We start from the raw sequence: 13,556 nt of genomic DNA, 5'->3' as shown, positions 1-13,556 counted from the left end.
TCCCGGCGCCCGCCCGGGGTCCCCGGTCCCCGGCTGTCACCTGGACGCTCGGGGAGGGGGCGGGCGAGCCGGGCGGGCGGCTGGGCGGGACTTGGCGGCGGCTGCGGGCCGGGGGGTGGGGCGAGGGGCGGGGGGCGGGGGCCGGCGCCCCGCGGGGAGGCCGGCCACGTGACGCCCGTAGCCCCGGCCGGGCCGCCAGGCGGGGAGCGCCGCGGCGGCCCCAGGAGGAGGCGGCGGGCGCGGGAGCCCGGGCGGCGCGGGACTGGCCGTCGGGGCCCCGGGACGGCGGCCCTGGGGGCGCCCATGCCATGGAGAAGCTGGCGGCCGGGCTGGCCGGCCTGCGCTGGAGCATGGGCGCCTTCCCGCTCGACCTCATCGTCAGCCGCTGCCGCTTGCCCACGCTCGCCTGCCTCGGGCCAGGTACCGGGGGTGCAGGGAAGGGCGACTGGGGGGTCGCGGGGCCACTGGGGACTCCCCGGCAGGTGCTCGCGGGGCCGTGAGGATGCGGCCCCCGCCCTCTCGCTCCCCCGCGCGGGCCCCGTGCTGCTCCCGGCGCGCATCCCCGGAGACCCGGGGCCCACGAACCGAGGGGCCGCCTCCTCCTGGGCTCCGCGGACGGGCTCTGGGGCAGAAACCTGGGACAGGGACTGGGGCCGGGCCCGGGACAGAGTTCTCCGGCCCAGCTGGAGCCCGGAGAGCGACGGAGCCACCCAGCCCGCCCCGTCGGTGCACCCCCTTCTCTCGCTGCCCTCAGACCCCCGCCCGCGCCGCGCCCCCCTGCGTCCCTTTGTCTCCGGCCTCTCACCTCGATCCTCCCGCATCCCTTGGGCCTCGCACTCTGTGTTCGCACCGCCGCCTCCCCCCAGCCCCGCATAGTCCCTCTTGGGACCCTTCTCGCACCCTCCTTTCGCGGCCCGGAGAGCAGCCTCCGGTCCCCGGGGACCGGCAGACTCCCTCTGGACCTGAATGAGAGCATCTTCCGGCTGGGTGTGCCCCCAAGCCCCCGGCCCTCCCCACATCTTGCCCCACTTCTCCTTGGGGCCCGGGGGCCCGGGCTGCTCTGCTGATGCTTGGGGGCCCGAGAGGGACGCCTGGAGGCTGCGCCGAGCAAGGGGACCGTTTGGGGGGGAGGGGGGCTGCTTGGCTGGGGGAGGGGCAGGAGCCGGGGCTGGCAGCCAGGCCGGGGGTTTTGTGTGTGAGAAGAATAGGGGTTTGGCCCGCGTTGGCACACTCGCTTCCCTGAATGCTAATGGGGCCCGCGGCCACAGGCTCCTCTCTTCTCCGCGGGGCCGGCAGCCCTTCCTCCGACCCGCGACCCGCGGCAGCGAGGAGTGGGCACAGTCAGCGTCAGCGTGTCCCAGGGGCAGACTCGGTGAGAGCATCTATGCCTGGGCCGTCGGGCAGGAGTGCCCGCCAGTCCAACGTCTTGTTCTCCCGGATCGTCAGCGTGTGATGCCGAGACTGCCCGTGTCAACAGCAAGGCTGTGTGTGTCTGCGTGTGAATGGAATATGCTGGCCTTAGGTTGTGCGGGGCCATTTCCCACACATCCTTTTTGGCATCTACCCCTCCTGGGGGGTCCTTTCTGAGGTCCTGAATCTGGCAGGCCTCCTTCAGGCTCCCTTGACACTTCTGGCACCCATGTCTTGTCTCCTATTGTACACCCGTTATAATGGTCAATTTATTGTCCTCCTACTGGCCTGCAGACTCCTTGAGGTAGGGCATCCTGTCTAACAAAGATTATGGAAGGATTGATTGAATGAATGAGGGGATGAGCAACTGGTGTAATGGCCCAGCTGTCTGTCTGTGACAGTGGCTGTGGCTGTGGCCACCTTATGTGATCAAACTTGTCAGTGTGAATATGTGATCAAAAGTATATTTTGAAGTCTTGAACGTCCCTGTGTGCCTGTGCATTTGGGAGGGGCCCCTTAGTGGGACCATGGGACTGAGTTGTGTCATTGGGGTGACAAGCCCCTATCACTGTAGGCCAGGTGGCTGTGCTGGCTCAACTATTGGTGACCATGACCCATGGTTGTTGATGTGTGTCCTGTGTGGCTGTGGCCTGCGTCTCTTGGAAGGGTGGGCTGGGGTTTAGGAGAGCTCTAAAAGGAGGTTACAGAGTAGGAAAGCTTCCTCTGCCCCAGGTGAGGAATTGAGGAGAAAGGCTCACCCCTCCTCCTCATATACACATACACAGGGTGGGAGCCCGGCCCTCCCTGCAGGTCCTGAACACACATCCCCTCCCCCCTCCCCCCACCAAATGCACACACTTCAGGGAGTCCCCAGCCATCAGAGTAAACCATTTCCCATTTGGTTGGGTGGCAGAAATTTATTAAGTTGTGTCTGAGGGGGTTGAGAAGGAGGCCTTCTCCACCCCCACCCTACCCACCAGCTGCATCCAAGAGACAGCTCTGAAGGCCTCCTGGAAGCCGGGCCAGCCCTCCTGCTCTCCTGGAAACCGTTGCTGGGGTTGGAGCCTCTGGGGCCCAGGCCCCTCCCAACACCTTTGCCCCAGTGCAGCTTCCCCCAAGACTAGGCCCTCCCCTTCTAAATCCACCCCCAACCCCCATTATCACTCTGTTCCAAAGCCTGGGAGGATGAAGGGCCAAGGGAGAGCCAAGAAGCAGCTTCTCTGAGGTGGAGTCAGGGGGCATCTGAGACTTTGTCTCCTCTCCTTTGAGGTCCTTTGGGTGCAGGAGACTGTGTGTGACAGGGGGTAAGAAGGAAAGGGCTGCCCAAAGAGAGCCAGGAATCAGCTCCTCTAAGCTGTGACTGAGTGACCACGGCTCTGGAATCCACAAAGGGCGGCCGCTTCTCGGCCCTCTCTGTGCTCCCAGCAAGACCTTCCTTTGCTGGCCTAGGAGCTGACGCGGGGGCTGAGAAGTCTGCTGGTGTGAGTTCAGGGGGCTCTGAGGCCCAGCTCAGGTGTCTGCTGCTCAGCACTGTCTCCCACCCACCCTCCTGCCCCACCCGCCCCTCAGCTAGTTTGCTGCCCTTCTGTGAGAGCTCAGACAGCCTCCACTCAGCACCTCAAACTTGGCCTGTATTCTCTGTTCACATCTCTTCCCACCTCCCCCTGGGCCTAAGGGCTCCTGGAGGGCAGGGGCTGGGCTCACCCGGAAGCCCTCAGCTCCAGCACAGGCCCTGGGACAGCAGGCAGTCCAGTCGAGAGCAGGACAGAGGCTGGGCCGGTTGCTGGGGCCCCATCGGGAGCCTGAGCCCTGAGAGACAGGGCCTGATTCAGCCCCGAGGTCACAGCTGGCAGCCCGCCTGTCCCTTGAGCATATCTGGCCTGGACAGGGATCAGGGGGAGCTGTCCCCAGGCGGGGTCTCGGCGAAGAGGTGAGGAGGTCACCCTGTGTATTCTTTCTGCCCCTCCTAATGCTCTCTTTTCTGTCCTTCCTCCCCTGTCCTCCTTTCCCCTCCCAGGGGAGTATGCCGAGGGTGTCAGTGAGCGAGACATCCTGCTCATTCACTCCTGCCGCCAGTGGACAACCGTGACAGCCCACACCCTGGAGGAGGGCCACTATGTCATCGGTCCCAAGATTGACATCCCCCTGCAGTACCCAGGTGTGCCCAGCCAGGAACAGATGGCACAGAGCCGGTGGGGGGTGGAGGCAGGGGGATAGGGGTGGGGAGGTCTTGGGGGAAACTGTTGGTGACTGGCTTTTTCTTAGAGCCACAGGGATGAGCGAGGTCACGGCTGGCAGGGCAGTGATTAGGGTTAGGGTTAGAGTTAGGCCCAGTGGTTTTCATACTGTTCTGTGGAGCCCTGAGTTTCTGGTTGCAAACCTTTGATTCCCATTTTATTTTAAAATAGATTAGAAACTAATGATTTAAAAAAAAATATCCACACCCTCAAACTGCTACATATCAAACCTTAACCCTGATTAGAGACCTTTGGTGTGTACTGTGATCTGCCTTATTAACGCTTCTTTGTATGGATCCTCAAAGAGAATATCTCCTGCTAGGATCCTCTCAGTACTGTGCAACCAAAAGGCTTCAGAAACAAAGGGATGCTCGGGCTGACTACAGGGCTGCATCTGCCAGCTCTAATCCTATTTTTCCCAATTTTTGTGTTAAACTTATTGTTTTCATTGATTGACTTTTAAGTGAATGCTAAAATTGTACACTTTTCAGGAAGATTATGCTAATGAATTTCTACTTTTACCTGTTTTATATATGATGCTGATGTCCTAAAGATTTTGTTTGAAGAAAGGATTCTGCTGCTAAAAAAAAAGTGCAGCCCTTTCATTTTACACACGATGAAACAGAGGGCCTAAGAAGGAAAGTGACTTGCCCAGGGTCACACAGCTAGACAGTAGCAGGGGAAGGGCTAGCACCCAGGTACCTTGATTCCTGGGCTGGTGCTTGCTGCCACATCAGGAATGCAGGCTTGTTGTTCCCTCTGTGGGTAGGGATGTGTGTCTGGTGGCCTCATCCCAGAGATGCCCCCATGTGAGCCTAGGATCCCACGGCTCCTGTGTATTACACATGTGCTGCGTTCCAGAGCGCTGTTGGCATGGCATCCTCACAGTAACCCTGAGAGGAAGTCTTACCGAGCTCCAGGAGTTAGTTGTTAGCCCAGTTCTGTGTTTAACTGCTACCCACCCCCCCAACAAAGGTTGGAAGCCTTTGAGCTGAGAAGGCTTACCGTCCCTTCCTCACAGGTATGCTGTTCCCCCTCTGGCCCTGCCTGGGTTTCCCCTGAGTCAGTGGGACAGGACTAAACCCTTTACAGGGCTTCTGCTCTTTACAACACCCTGTGAACTTGGTATTCCTGTAGTCCCCACGGCCCATTTTAAAGATGATGAAACTGTCTCAACTATCTTTCTGACTTGGGATTCTATTCTGGGCCTAGAGCCCTTGGGGAGGCCTGCCCAAGCTAGAAACTTCCCAGCCTGGGTATTTGGCCTTGGTCCAGGGAGTGGTCCCAGGTCTTCTTCTCGGGATTAAAGAAGCAAAGATTGGCGGACTTCCCTGGCAGTCCAATGGATAAGACCATGCTTCCAGTGCAGGGGGCGTGGGGCCCTGGTCGGGGAACTAAGATTCCACGTGCCCCTGGGCATGGCCAAAAAAAAAAAAAAAGAAAAAGCAAAGATTGGAAAAAACCATCACTGACAGAAATGTGACTTCAGAAACCATGCCATTTGGGTTGTGTCATTAAAAATCAGGGAAACGAAGGTACAGAACTTCCTAGGGAACTATGTGCCCTGGGGGATCCTGGCCCTTCCCCCCTCCCCCCATCTCTTTCGGTGCCCATGTGTACGGCGGTGGTCGTGGGATGACAGCTGGCCTGCCGAGGTGTCGCATCCCCAGCCCCGTCATTCGGGTGGGCGGCTCGGGCCCCGCCTGGATGTGGGCTGGGAGGACGAGGCCCCCTAGGAGCCGGAGAGGCCGGGCCGCCGGCGGTTAACGAGGAAGCTCTGAGTGCACAGCCCGACGCTGACTCCTCCTAATGAATTAATAATATAGCGGACGGGCGGGCGGGGCGGCGGCTGCGGACCGTGGAGGGAGCCTCCGCGGGGCGGGGCAGGGGAGCAAGAGGGGAGGCGGGCTCAGGGCGGTGCCCACCACTGAATGGGGTGGGGGACGCTGGTGGAGACCGGGGTCTCCAGGCCAAGGACCCCGCCCAGGGAGGCGGGGAGACCGGGCTTCTCGGGGACAGCCCCGCCCCCGGGGACACCTCCCCCCAAATCCCCGCCCTGCCCTCCGCGAGGTGCGGCTCCCCAGACCCTGCGGAGCACCCGGCAGACGCTCCCGGGAGCCAAGTAGTATGCTCGCATTTTACAGGTGGGAAAACCCAAAGCCCGTAGAGATTAAATAATTTGCTCAAAGCCACACCGGTGGTAGGTGGCAAAGCTGAGATTCAACCAGGTCTGTCCGACTCCCAAGTCTGTGCATTTAGCCACCATTCTTTATGGTCTGCTATGGGTCAGGTGCTGGCAGGGAGGGGTAACAAACAAGACCCTGCTTCAGGCTGGAAGGGCCAGTCGGGGCCGCGTAAACGTGCTGTGGGAGTCACGGGCAGGGAGGTGGGGCAGGCCAGGGCGGGGCAGGTCCCTAGAGCCGCGGGTGACCTCGGGTCTCATGTAGGGGGAGGCTGGAGAGGAAGCTGCCCCCAGTGGGGCTGCAGAGGGAGGAAAAGGCTTCCAGGGGCCAAAGCATCACTCCCGGGAGGTCTTCCTTCCTTCCTCCCGGCAGTGATGACCGGTGCTGGGCTCCGGCTGCGGCGGAGGGGGTGGTGCTGGCTACCATGGTTACATCGATTTCTCTGCCACATCCTCCCCCGCTCTAGCCCTGACTTGGCTCCAGCTCTCCCCACAGCAGGCAGTGGGCATTTCTCCCTGCCTGGCTATTTGGGGGTGGGGGCTTTGTGTGTGGATATGAGGGAGGCGGCTGGGTGAGGGAGGGGGCTACTCTTGCTGGATGTTAGCCGACCTGTGACTCCTGCCTCCTGACCTGCAGACCACTGTTCCTTGCTAGGTCCCCTCCTCAGTTTATCCCTCCTGTCCTCTAGGGTTGTGGCTCATCCAAGGCCTCTTCCCACCAGGGTCTCAGAGTGGGCGGGCAGGATGGGTGGGGGTGGGGGTGGGGTGTGTTCCCTGCAGCTTTCCCCTCTCCTTGGTTCTCACTTTTCCTGCTGGTAGATGTTGGTGCTGCAGGCTCTGCGCCTGGTCCTCTGCTCTTCATACCCTGCATTAGGGGGTGGGTGTCTAATCCGAGTTTCTGGTTGGGCTTTGGGTGCTCCAAGAACCCTCATACTGTATACAAAATACCACGTTTGTTCCTGCTAGGAGTACACTGTGGGATTTCTCTGGGAAGAGGGTCCCCAGTGGGTCGAGATCCTCCGTTCTTCCTCTTCCCTGAGCTATCTTGCCTGTCCCACAGCAGATGCTGCCTCCTGTGGGCTGGTAAACTTCCGTCTGTTACTTCTGACTAGGCGTACTCAAGCCCTGCACCCACACGCTCACCTGCCCTAGGAGCACCCCCTGCAGGGCCTCACTTGGCCTCCCCAGTCCAGCCTGTGTCCCAGTTTTGGTTAACAGCTCTGCCATCTCCATTTCTAACCAGGCTGGTGGCCCGAGTCCCTTCCTCCCCCATCTACTCATCAGTCATCGCAGTACAATGAGGCTCCCTCCCGAGTACCTCTTGGTCTGCTCGCTTTTGCTATTCCCTCAGTTGCTGCCCTGGCTCTTTTCCAGAACTCATTACTGAGTTATTTACCTGATTGGTGTCCCTGTTATCTTTATAGAGTTCAACTTTGATCTTGGTCTTTCCTTGCTCAGAACACTCTAGTGGGTTTCATTCTTACGGAATAAAGTCTTACCATATAGCAGCCAGAGCCTTTCATAAGCCAGTGGCTGTCTGCTTCGCCCCTGTCATCACTCCCCTCAAGTCCTGCCCTGCAGGCACTCACACTTTGGGCAGTTGCTCTGCTTCCGGGACCCCGTGTCTTTGCTCATGCTGTTTCTTCCATGTGGAATGTCCATTCTGTAAAACTCTTTTCTTTGTATGGTCCCTCAGACTGCCAGGCAGATTTCCCCCAACTCAGTGGTCCTCCCCCTCTTTTGTCATGTATCTGTTGTAGTATTTGTCACATCCTGCCATCACGCATTATATCTGGATTTCCTTAAGGGCAGACTGCACCCCCTGTCAGGCCTAGGCTAGTGTCTGGCACATAGTGGGTGCTCCGCAAATGTCTGTGGAATGAATAAATGAGTGGACTAGGACTGCAGCAACCGCCAGAAGCTAAAGAGTCACCTTATCTTCTCTCAGTCTATATGAGACTCTCTTCCTTCTGTGTAAGGCCTAAGAAGAGGCCATCTGTCCAGATGCCAGGGTGGTTCACAGCCTGTTTTTGTGCTGACGTATATGGGCGCATAAAAGGTGTGAGGCCAGTGAGGTCAGATAGTTTACACAGAGGGGTGTCAGCTTTAGGGTTATCATCATTCTTAAAGTCCGTGTCTGCTGGGGGTATCTGCTGAACCAGCCAAAACACAGCCCTGGACTGAAGGTTGGGAAGGCCTCCTCTGAGGGAGGTGGCTTTGCTGGGCTCAGATCAGAGGCCTCTGGGTCAGTGGGGCTGGATGTTGGACCAGAGCAGGGTTTGGGAACAGATCAGGAGTCAGAGTGGCTCTCCCTGGATCTCTAAAGCCAGGGGCTGGGTCCCTAGTCTGCCCATTGCATCAGTATGGGTTAGTGGTCCAAGACAGATACACAGGATACCAGATCCAGGCAGGGCCCAAGAGCATCTGCTCCAGCTTCCTCAGCTGAGGACTCAATGCCCTGGAGAGGGGGAGGGATTTATCTAGGGTCATAGCAAATCAGAGTGGGGCTAGGACCAAGTTACAAATCAGCATCCCCAGTTCCACACTAACACTTGGTCAGAGGACAGCCCTGTGTCCAAGTGTTTGGGTGCCAGTTTGCACTTGAGTTTCTCTGGGCAGGCAGCTGCTAGCCTTATCACACACCCACAAGCTATCCACTGGGTGAGGGCTGGGCTCTAGTTGCTAGCAATCTGTGCTCACCTTCCTACTGAGGCTTGAACCAGCTGAATTGCTTCTTCCACTAGTGTAAACCTGCCCTTCTGCCGGCCCCTTCTGAGTTCCAGAGGGGCTGGCTGAGATGTGGGGAGCAAGAAGTAGGGACCATGAGCCTCTTGGGATGTAGGCCAGGCTCCCAGGAAGCAGGTCCACCCTAGCAGCCTGCATTCCCTCCTGTGCAGGGAAGTTCAAGCTCCTGGAGCAGGCCCGGGATGTTCGGGAGCCAGTAAGGTACTTCAGCAGCGTGGAGGAGGTGGCCAGCGTCTTCCCTGATCGCATCTTTGTGATGGAAGCCATCACCTTCAGTGTCAAGGTCAGTCCTTTCTGCACCAGGCATGGTGCCCCCAGGTTTCCATTATCCTCAGGGGCAAGCCTGACCCTGGTTGGAGGGTTGCCTTTAGGTTCTGAGAGGTAAAAGTGTCAGAGTGTGGCTTCTGGTGGCCCCTTGAAAGCCTTTGGCTAGGTGTATGAACTTTCTGGAACTGAGCCCAAGAACTTCCTGCAAAAGGTAGAGCAGCAGGAAGTGTGTGTGGAGGGTCACGCCCTGACTTGGAGACCTTTCGGGGCAGCCATCCTAGCATCCACTGGTGGGGGTGGTGGTTGTGGGGGACACATAGTGCACACAGCCCCCCACTTATGTACAGATAGCTCTTTACTGTTTCCAGACCCTTTTCTTACCCATGAATTCATTTCTCTTCAGAGTAGTCTTGTTGACTAGGGGATTATTATCACCCTAATTGTAAAAAACAACAAAGTTGCCATATACTGAATATTTTCAAACTTTTCCACTGTACATATAGTCTGTTTAATCCTTACAGCAATTCTTCCAAGGAAGAGTAACTAAGGCCCCAGAGGTAGCTCACTGACGGCTCCACAGCCACCACGTGGCCTCTGCAGGATGGAATGTCCTCAGGCCAGTGCTCTTGATCTGGCCTTAGCCCTGGGAAAGCCCCAAGAGGAGGGCTGTTCTTCTGGGTCCCGGGATTGGCTTTCCCTGGGCCCTGGCTAAGGCCTCCCTCCGTTTCTGGGATTCCCAGGTGGTGTCAGGCGAGTTCAGCGAGGACAGCGAGGTGTACAACTTCACGCTGCACGCGGGCGACGAGCTCACTCTCATGGGCCAGGCGGAGATCCTGTGCGCCAAGACCACCAAGGAGCGCTCGCGCTTCACCACCCTGCTGCGCAAGCTGGGCCGGGCCGGGGCGCTGGCCGGGGTGGGCGGCGGCGGCCCCGGGGGCGCGGCGGCCGCGGGTGGCAGCGGGGGCGCCAGGCCCATCAAAGGCAAGATGCCCTGCCTCATCTGCATGAACCACCGCACCAACGAGAGCCTGAGCCTGCCCTTTCAGTGCCAGGGCCGCTTCAGCACGCGCAGCCCGCTGGAGCTGCAGATGCAGGAGGGCGAGCACACGGTGCGCGCCATCATCGAGCGCGTGCGGCTCCCCGTGAACGTGCTGGTGCCCAGCCGGCCGCCCCGCAACCCCTACGACTTGCACCCGGTGCGGGAGGGCCACTGCTACAAGCTGGTCAGCATCATCTCCAAGACGGTGGTGCTGGGGCTGGCGCTGCGCCGCGAGGGCCCGGCGCCGCTGCACTTCCTGCTGCTCACCGACACGCCGCGCTTCGCGCTGCCGCAGGGCCTGCTGGCCGGGGACCCGCGCGTCGAGCGCCTGGTGCGCGACAGCGCCTCCTACTGCCGCGAGCGCTTCGACCCGGATGAGTACTCGACGGCCGTGCGGGAAGCGCCCGCCGAGCTGGCCGACGACTGCGCCAGCCCGCGCCGCGCGCGCCTCTGCCTGCCCGCGCCCCCGCGCGCCCTCGGGCCCGCCCGCGCCCCCGCCTCCGGCCCGCCCGGCGACGGCGACCAGGAGTACGTGAGCCCGGACTGGGCGGGCGCGCCCGAGCCCGCCGCGCCGCCCGCCGAGATCCCCTACGAGGAGCTGTGGGCGCACCAGGCGGCCGAGGGCCTCGCCGAGGGCAGGGCCCGGCCGCTCCCGGGGCCCGACCTCATCTCCTTCGGGGCCTCCGGGCCGCCGCGTCTGGAGCCCGAGGCGCCGCCTCCCGTGCCTCCCAAATCCGAGGCGGTGAGCGGATGGATGCGTTGGAGGCGAGGAGGGTGGGAGGCTGGGCGCTGAGCTCTGGGGGCCCCGTCCTCCAGGGAGATGGCCAGTCAGGGGGCAAGCTTTGGGCTTGAAAAGCTAGTTCTCCCGGGCCCCAGCCTTGGCACCTCAGCCTCCGGTCCCCGGAGTGCGTGAGAGGGTGGCCACGATGGGGAAAGGGGAGAAGAAAAGGAGGAAAGAGACACGAGAGCGTTTGTAGGAAGGGATACCAGGGACGGTGGCATTGGGAGTTGTAGGGACAAAGATGCCAGCAGGTCCCCAGTCTCAGAATTTGGGATAGCCTAGAACAGCGTTACCCAGAAGGTTCCACAGAACAAGGAGTCCTTTAAGTGGTCCAGTGAAAAAAAAGGTTCTAAAGTGAAGTAAGTTTAGAAAATATAGTCTGTGATTTCCAGCTCTCCCCCTCCTCACTTTGGAGCCACAGAGTATTGATATAATAAAGGCTCTGAGAAGTCCTGCACGAAGGAAACCCGTTTATCTGTGCTTAACACAGAATTTTCCATCCAAGCTTGTTCACAGTCCACTTTGAGTAGCTGACCTATAAAGATCCAGATGGCAGATAGTTTCCCTTCCCTTTCTTCTCCTCATTACAGCTTTTTCTTCTTTCCTTCTCCTTGGGGAGGGGATATGTCTACTTAACTGATTGTTTTATATCTACTTTTATATTTTTTCTTACATTCATGAAGGATTTCTAAGGCCACAGGAGGCAATATGTGTTGTTGGCTCTTGATGAGTGAAACAGGCTGGAGAGAGGAGAAGGGGTGGGGTGGGTGGGTGAGTAGCTGGGGTGTAAGGCAAGGTAGGCTCTTGGCAAAGTGGGGGCGGTGTCAGTCCCAGACCCCCCCCCCACCCAGCTGCCTGGGGACAGGGGGTGGCATCATGGCCCTGTGCTTGCAGGTGAAGGAGGAGTGCCGCCTGCTCAATGCCCCTCCTGTGCCCCCCCGGGGTGGCAGTGCCAATGGCTGGCTCTCGGGCAGCCCCCCGGTGCCGCCACGCTTCCCCAAGCTGCAGCCTGTCCACTCCCCCAGCTCCAGCCTCTCTTACTACTCCTCTGGCCTCCAGGATGGGTAAGCCCCTTCCTTCTCTTGGTTCTGGGCCTCCCCAGGTGGATTGAAGCAGGGGAGGGCGGGGAGGGGAGCCAGTGCTGAGGAAGAGGAAGACTTCATGCCTGGGGTTCAGAGGGTGAACAGTACCCGAGGGAGAGGGTCCTGGGGTCTGGGGTTCAGGGCTTCCTGCTTCGGTTCGCTCCTTTCCTAAGTGATGGCTATCAGATTGGGTGGGAGTGTTGCTCTGTTTTCCTCCAGACTGGGATCTGCCACAGGATGGTGTGCTCCTTGCTATTGAAAATTTTCTATGTAATTCAGCTTAGTTTAATTTTTCCTGGGGTGGGGGTGCTGGAAGAATTCTTTCAGCAACCTCAGAGGCAATCTCAGAGGATCTCAGGCCTCAGGGGCTGGGGTAGCAGCCAGCGTTGCCAAGATCAGAGTGGCAGCCTCTGTGACCTGGCAGAGTGGTGGTTTGCTGTGTTGTGTGTCTGACCCTGTCGAGTTTCCCTCTTGCTCTGCTTACCCTTCCACCTGTGTCTGTCTCTCTGTCCGCAGGGCGGGGTCCCGAAGTGGCAGCGGCTCTCCGTCGCCGGATGCCTACTCCCTCTATTGCTACCCATGCACCTGGGGAGACTGCAAGGTGGGCGAGTCCTCCAGCCGCCCACCCCCAGGACCCCTGCCCTCCACCACGCAGCCCAGCCAGGCCTCCAGGGCCCTCGTAGAGCCCCTGAGCAGTCGAGCTGCCTCCCTCGTGGGGGCCGACACCCCTGTCAAGACCTACCACAGTTGCCCGCCTCCGTTCAAGCCCTCCCACCCCCAGAAACGCTTCGCTCCGTTTGGAGCTCTTAACCCCTTTTCCGGGCCTGCCTACCCCACAGGCCCTCCAGTGGCCTCCTCTTCTGGGCCCACAGCCACCTCAGGTCCTCTGGCTACCTCCAGCCCCGCTTATTCCCCAGGCCCGGGCTCTGCAGGCCAGGCCTATTCAGCTGCTCCCACTTCCTCCTGTCCCACCTCCTCCTCCTCGTCCCCTGAGTGGCAGGAACCTGCCCTGGAGCCCTTTGATCCCTTTGAGCTGGGCCGGGGCAGTTCTCCAGAGCCTGAGCTGCTGCGCTGTCAGGAGCCCAGAGCTGTGGGGCCACCTGGGCCTGGACCTGGCCTTTTGCCACTTGGACCCCCCAAGGCCTTTGAGCCTGAAGGTTTGGTGCTGCGGCAGGGCCCCGCCCCGCTGTCACCAGCGGCCCTGCAGGGGCCCGAAGCGGGTGGTGCACGACTCCTTCTCACCCAGGGGCGCCTAGAAGGGCCTCCTGCCAGTCCCCGGGATGGGGCCACAGGCTGGGGAGGCCGGGATGCCTCCTCCTGGCAGCCCCCCGCTGACCTGTCTGCACTCTCCCTGGAGGAGGTCTCGCGAAGCCTGCGTTTCATCGGGCTCTCAGAGGACGTGGTGAGCTTCTTTGCCCGAGAGCGCATTGATGGCAGCATCTTCGTGCAGCTTGGTGAGGACATCTTGGCAGATGACTTCCACCTCACCAAGCTGCAGGTCAAGAAGATCATGCAGTTCATCAAAGGCTGGCGGCCCAAGATCTGACGTTCCTGCTTGTGGCTGCACAACTGGAATTTTGGCCCAGAGGCCCTGGGGGCCAGCCCTGGGTCTGCAGGGGGACAGCACTCCCCGAGGTGGGGCCGCCTGCAGGGAGAATCTATGCCAAGACCGAGGCTGCTCAGCAGCCATGCAGACTGAATCCAGGGGAGACACGCTTGGAAGCGGGGTCCTCTGGGCCAGACCCCTGCGTGTGTCTTGCCTTTGAGTGCACAGAGTATGCAGGGAAGGGGCTGGAGGCACCAGTGCACACCT

At 60.0% G+C, this 13,556-nt stretch overlaps 1 protein-coding gene across 1 annotated transcript; it reads left to right on the top strand.

The window, feature by feature from the left end:
- Window positions 1-308: 308 nt before the first annotated feature.
- GAREM2 (GRB2 associated regulator of MAPK1 subtype 2) lies at window positions 309-13,289 on the top strand. Its single transcript, XM_057742846.1, has 6 exons — window positions 309-420; window positions 3,428-3,568; window positions 8,727-8,857; window positions 9,582-10,622; window positions 11,556-11,725; window positions 12,260-13,289. The coding sequence occupies exons 1-6, from the start codon at window positions 309-311 to the stop codon at window positions 13,287-13,289; spliced, it is 2,625 nt and encodes an 874-aa protein (XP_057598829.1).
- The last annotated feature ends 267 nt before the right edge of the window (window positions 13,290-13,556 follow it).

The sequence above is a fragment of the Hippopotamus amphibius genome, chromosome 7 (genome assembly GCF_030028045.1).
Source record: "Hippopotamus amphibius kiboko isolate mHipAmp2 chromosome 7, mHipAmp2.hap2, whole genome shotgun sequence".
Classification (NCBI taxonomy): domain Eukaryota; kingdom Metazoa; phylum Chordata; class Mammalia; order Artiodactyla; family Hippopotamidae; genus Hippopotamus; species Hippopotamus amphibius.
The sequence above is the reverse complement of the archived record's forward strand: the minus strand, read 5'-3'. Positions and strand labels throughout refer to the sequence as shown.

Bases quoted from the DNA above. Each gene is read 5' to 3' on its own strand.
- GAREM2 (XM_057742846.1), top strand. From the start codon at position 309: ATGGAGAAGCTGGCGGCCGGGCTGGCCGGCCTGCGCTGGAGCATGGGC. The intron at 421-3,427 runs GTACCGGGGGTG...TTCCCCTCCCAG, and splicing joins GCTCGCCTGCCTCGGGCCAG to GGGAGTATGCCGAGGGTGTC. The intron at 8,858-9,581 runs GTCAGTCCTTTC...TGGGATTCCCAG, and splicing joins CCATCACCTTCAGTGTCAAG to GTGGTGTCAGGCGAGTTCAG.